The 6000-nt window shown below is 34.5% G+C and overlaps 1 protein-coding gene across 1 annotated transcript in view; it reads left to right on the forward strand.

Annotated features, from left to right (window-relative positions):
- LOC136768121 (cadherin-18) overlaps positions 1 to 5308 on the forward strand; it is a 157953-nt gene extending 152645 nt beyond the window's left edge. The window contains exons 11-12 of the mRNA XM_066722178.1: positions 313 to 564; positions 4749 to 5308. Coding sequence (XP_066578275.1) covers positions 313 to 564; positions 4749 to 5239 — 743 coding nt within the window. The 3' untranslated portion in view covers positions 5240 to 5308. The remainder of the gene's footprint in view (positions 1 to 312; positions 565 to 4748) is intronic.
- The last annotated feature ends 692 nt before the right edge of the window (positions 5309 to 6000 follow it).

A 6000-nucleotide genomic window follows, 5' to 3' on the forward strand; every position in this document is an offset into this window, starting at 1 on the left:
CAGTTGTTTTGATGTCACAGGTACATGTTTTCACATTGTGAAGATTAATTCATAAAAATATAAACAATTCATCCAAAGACATATATGTAGACACAGACCTTTACTAAGACACATCCAGCCACATAGTTTGGAGCAATATGTTTTATTACTGCTAATTGTGCAGGTTTGATTTGTATCCCCCCCTCTCTCCTCCTCATCTTCCTCTCTCTCTCTCTCTCTCTCTCTCTCTCTCTGTGTTTCTTTCTCCCTCCCTCTGTATATATGCAATCTGATGATGTATTTATTAATTATGAAATTATACTTCCATTTTAGATAACACAGCCAGCATTTTGGCAAGAAGACGGAAATTTAGTCGAACAACCCAAGAATTGTATCATCTACCAATTGTGATTGCTGACGGGGGCGATCCCAGTCTCAGCAGCACCAGTACCCTGACTCTGCGGGTGTGTGCATGTGAGCGCAATGGGAAAGTGAGAACGTGTCATGCAGAAGCCTTCCTTTCCTCGGCAGGCCTAAGCACAGGAGCCCTCATTGCCATACTGCTTTGTATTGTTATTCTGCTTGGTGAGTTTTCTTCAATACCCTATAACTAGGTTGCAATTGTTGTGTGACAAATTGTGTGAAGCATATAAATAAAAACAGATCTCACAAGCCTTGAAATCAGTTGTGGCTGAGATTAAATATTCAGTGTAGATACAGAAACATAGCTGGTACTTCATGTCAGGAAGACGAAAGACACACGCAAACAGCAACAAATTCCCTCGAAATGTAGAGGACCTGTAATTACATGGCTGTTCTGATTGTGTGTGGACATCTGTGCATGAAGGTGATGAATATTAATTTGAGAATTTTCAGTTCAGCTAGCACTAAATTACAAAAGGTCATTTTCTATTTGGAAACATGCCATCTGCGTTTAAATTCATCAAGACCGAGAGCCTTGAAGATGATGTATGCTGTCATATGCAGACTTGTTTTCAGATGTTCTCCATTTACAGAGAGTCAGATATTAAAGCTGGAAAGCACACCTAAAGGTTTGAAATTTCTCACTTCCAATGTGTTCAAGTGTTTAATTTCTCCCAGCAATATTGCAGGAGCTCCTTAGTATAAAACTGTCTTTCATCAATAGATGGGTGTTCAAGGCCATGCTATATATATAGACAAGTCAATGGAGCTAAAGCCAAGCCCATTTGCTGAATATGTGCAGTATGCGCTTTGGAATCTTATATTATGGAAATAAATACAGAATGGTGTGTGTGTGTGTGTGTGTGTGTAACTATATCTACCTATCTATCTATCTGTGAATAGATAGATATATTGATATATTAGTGTACATGTGTATTTTGCTAGTTTTCAATATTTTAAATATCTAGAAATGTAGTATTTATTTGTATAGCACAGTTTAACAGTAATAGAAGATTCTAGACTTCATTTCTTTAGTTCTTTATTTATTTCCATAATACTTACATATTCAGCAAATGTGTTTGGCTTTAGCTACATTGACAAAAAAATGCTTGAATTCTCTTAATATGGACATGTAGGCGGCGCTCAGTTGCAGGGAGGATCCTCAAGCTAGCTATATAAGTAGAGATGCAGTCCTGAAAGGAGAGTTGTTGTTGAGCTGTTTAAGTGAATGCAACTGAAGGATAGTAGATCTGCAGTGAATTAAGGAAATTAGCAGTTAATAGAAGCAGCAATAATGCCTGAGTTGGCCGAGAACTTGAATGTTTTTCCAGTTATATTTATATTTAATATTTTAGTTTAAATAACTTAGCCATTTAAAATAATGTATGTATTTAATTAGTATACCAAAGATCATTATGTTTTCTTTTAGTTTACTGGCATTAAATTATGAAAAAGCCTTAACACAATGATCATTTGTATTTGAAGGTCATATTGTCAATTTAAAGTATGAAAATAATGCAGATAGTAAAAACACCGCATTTATTTTTTGCTTTTCCAATGTCCAATCTTAGCATATATGACCTTCATGCTTAGCTGTTCATAAAAAAGACACAAATGAATAACTATCAAGTTGCTTACATCAAGAAAACTCACTTCATTCTATTATATTCTACTAGCTGGAACAGAAAATGTAGACATGGAACAATAAAACAATTCCATGGGCATGAAGTGAAATTTAAATAAGATCCAATCTTCATTTTACTTTCCTTGTCACCTCATGAAACAAACTTTGCAACCTAAGATCGATTGCCTCTGGTCTTGAGGAAAATTACTTTTGGAATTATCAAAACATCATAAAATTGTAATAATAATCCAACGTGCCATCACAGGAGGTAACCCATAAAAATCTGTCTTGGCTCTGTAGGACTCTGATTGCCAAGTGCTGAGAATCCTAGCAATTCTCAGCATGTGGGGAACTGATTTTTCACTGGTGTGTGCATTAGTACATTAACTCAAAGGACTGTCAGAGGTTTTATGAGCTCTATAGTATTATGAAACATTTCAATGAGTCTCTAAAGGCGTCCTTCTTCAACTGAGTAAAGCCACAACAATTGCTGCTTTACACAAAACCATCTTTGGTGAAAGTGTTCTGCATTCTGTCAAATACATGCAACATTTGCATCGGGTGATGCAGTTGTTGAATCCACTGAAGTATACTTTTTGCAAAATGAAAGTAATACTGTATGTAACTGTTGGAATTGGTTATAGAGATATAAGACTTATATTAGGTGTACTATTTAAAGAGAAGCATTATTTATTTTATTTTTCAAATGCAAATTCATGTATTAACTTTTTCAGTGCAACATATTTTCATAATCCGAGTCATGGAATTTAATAAGTTTTAAGGGCAAATGCATATGTTTATTTTTCACATATGTTAGTTTATCCAAAAACGGTGGAGCAGAGCAGCTGTTCTGCTCCAGAAGCTCATTACACAGTAGATATGGTGAAGAATAAAGACTTTGAATGAAGACCTTGCCAATTAAACTACACGGAGGAATGGAGGTAGCCAAATTCTGAAAACTAGAATTTTGTCAAGACTCTTTCACATAGTGCCATGTAATATCTGATGACCTCAACAATTATTCTTTAATGCTGACCATTAATATCCCCTGTCACCATATTGAAGCAATTATTGGCATTTCTGATGTAAAGGGAAGAGTCCCAATTATTGATCACACCAAAAATCACTTGCATCAGCAACCTGGATTCTACAGAGGGTCTCATCAGAAGTCTCCAATCTAATGTGGTCAAGTTTCAAAGCAGTGTAGCTTTCCTTATCCTTTTTAATAACGTTTGACTATAAGAAGAAAATACATTGCAAGCTATATTTATATCATTGAAGGCTATTTATTGAAAAAACTTAAAAAGAAAGGGCGAAATGTGTCATAAACCCTCATAAATAAATCAATTGGAGCTTTGCAAATCCCTCTGAAATATTATTTGTTTTTGCACTGCATTGCAATATTGTGGAGGTTAGCTTTCAAACAAAATATTCTCCATTATACAGTTAGGTCCATAAATATTTGGACAAGGGCACAACCTTTTGGCTCTGTATGCCACCACAATGGATTTGAAAGGAAATAATCTTCTTTAAGTGTAGACATCTTTAATTTGAGGGTAGTTACATCCAAATTGGGTGAACGGTGTAGGAATTACACCCATTTTAATATGTGGTCCCCCCAATTTTTGGTGCTCAAAAGTATTTTGACAAAATAACATAATTATGAATTAAATTGTTTTAAATACTTGGTGGCAAATCCTTTGCAGTCAATGACTGCCTGAAGTCTGGAACCCATAGCGTTAGATAATATCATATGTACTTTGTTTATCAGGGAGATGTTCACACAAAGTAGTTAGAATGTGCATAACACTCAGGTATTTTATAATCAGCTAGTAACTGATATGTTGATTTAACTCATTATTATTTAGCTTAGTTTCATTTTGTTGGGCCCTAGTCGTGATGGAACATATCAAGTATACTTAATTTCTAAAGTCAGAACAATTTTGAGATTGTAGATAGTCTTATTCTAAGATGAAGATGGAGTATGTATACAAATTAGGTCAATATCGTATTATTTAATTATTCAATTGGAAACTAAACAAATACTGCTAGTCTTTTCTTACCTAGAGTACAATAATCATACATTTTTCTACACTGATCTTAACCTGAATTACATTAAGTAATTCCACAAAACAATCTTAGACATAGTTTGTATCTATCATATGGTAATCTACAAAATGTATTCAATAACATGCCATGTCTGATGTGAATTGGGGTAACTGTGACCATAAGTTGTCTAAAACATTCAATTATATATTATTATGTATTATGATTTTCTAAATATAATATTTGTATGTAGACTATAATGTAACCATCCCCCTATTAAAACCATTAGAAAACTGTCAAACATTTGATATAATTATCTTCTTTTGTTTGTTTTCATCGTGATTGTTCTCTAATTGTGAAAATGTGGTTGAAGCAGAAGGGTTATTCAAAAGCAAATCACCGAGCTCTGTTGAATTGACCGCTTTTGTAGTTAAGTGCAAGGTATCTGCAGCAAACAGCTTTATGCTTCAAAAAACAGGGGTTTACAACTAGGAATTAGCTGACCTTGTAGATCACAATGAGCTAGATGAAATTATTTTTTGTTTTTCAAAAATCGTTGATTGAATAAAAATAAAAACATTTGTGACTAAGCTATTATTTAGAAGGCTTGGTTGTTATGTTCAGTAACATTTGGAAGTCAATGTTCCTAACCCTTTTCTCTGTCTCCTTTCTGTAGCAATTGTTGTGCTTTTTATCACTCTCAGAAGAAGCAAGAAAGAGCCACTTATTATATCTGAAGAAGACGTTCGGGAAAATGTTGTGACATATGACGATGAGGGAGGGGGAGAGGAAGACACAGAAGCTTTTGACATCATAGCATTAAGGAACCCTGCTGCTGCAGAAGAACTGAAATTCCGTAGAGATGTCAGACCGGATGTACAGAGGGCTCCCAGGCAGAGTTTACCTCTGGTTCTGGACGGTGTGGATGTACATGAATTTATTAAGCAGAGACTGATTGAAGCCGACCTTGATACGAGCGTTCCCCCATATGACTCCCTGCAGACCTATGCATATGAAGGACACGGATCGCTCGCTGGGTCAATCAGCTCTCTCGATTCAGCAACCACACATTCAGAGCAGGATTATAACTATCTCTGTGACTGGGGACCAGAGTTTCAGAAACTGGCAGAGCTCTATGGAGAGGGAGAGTTGGATCCAGCCATCTAGCTTGTGTTACTGTAAAGAAAAAAGAAAACAAACCCTCGTTAAACAATAAAAAAAAGCTTTTGAACTGTACCAGTTGTTCACTTTTACTGTAGAAACAAGTGCCCTTTTTCATTTTTTGAACTTGGGTTCTACATGTGGAAGAAAGAAACCTGATTTTGAAAACTTCTGAAAAACAAAACAGGAAATTATTTTCCCTGGTGTATATTTTTTATTGCTCAATAAAGTCCATAGTTCCAGATAAGTAAATACATGTGATGAAGTGTAAGTAATGCATTTTCTTCGAGTTGATCATTATTGACTGTTTTTTGGAAAATTTACAAGAGTTTAAAATCTACATCAAGAACCCCTACAAATATTACTGCTAAAATATCTAAATGTTTCATTGTTACTTGACCTTTCACCCCTATTTAAAGACATACTAGCCACACTCATTTACACACACCACTCCAACAGTAAAAAAATATGTAATTTACAGTATACAAACATTTTTTTTATTATTATTATTGAGGACCAACAAAAACTCAGGTGAGGAATGCAAAACAGATATTTATTAAATAACTGGATTTAATGGTCAATTGTCTTGTGTTATGGTTGTAGTCAAGGGGCTGTGTTCTTTGAAAATCATCTTAAATTTAGTTTTAAGAACTTCTTATAAATTGTCCAATCAAAAACAATAATATAGAGGCTAGTAAATAGCTTTTTGAAATACTACAGAAATGCACAGTTAATATTTTAATTAAATCATAATGAATTAGTATGTG

Source organism: Amia ocellicauda, chromosome 2 (genome assembly GCF_036373705.1).
Source record: "Amia ocellicauda isolate fAmiCal2 chromosome 2, fAmiCal2.hap1, whole genome shotgun sequence".
NCBI lineage: Eukaryota > Metazoa > Chordata > Actinopteri > Amiiformes > Amiidae > Amia > Amia ocellicauda.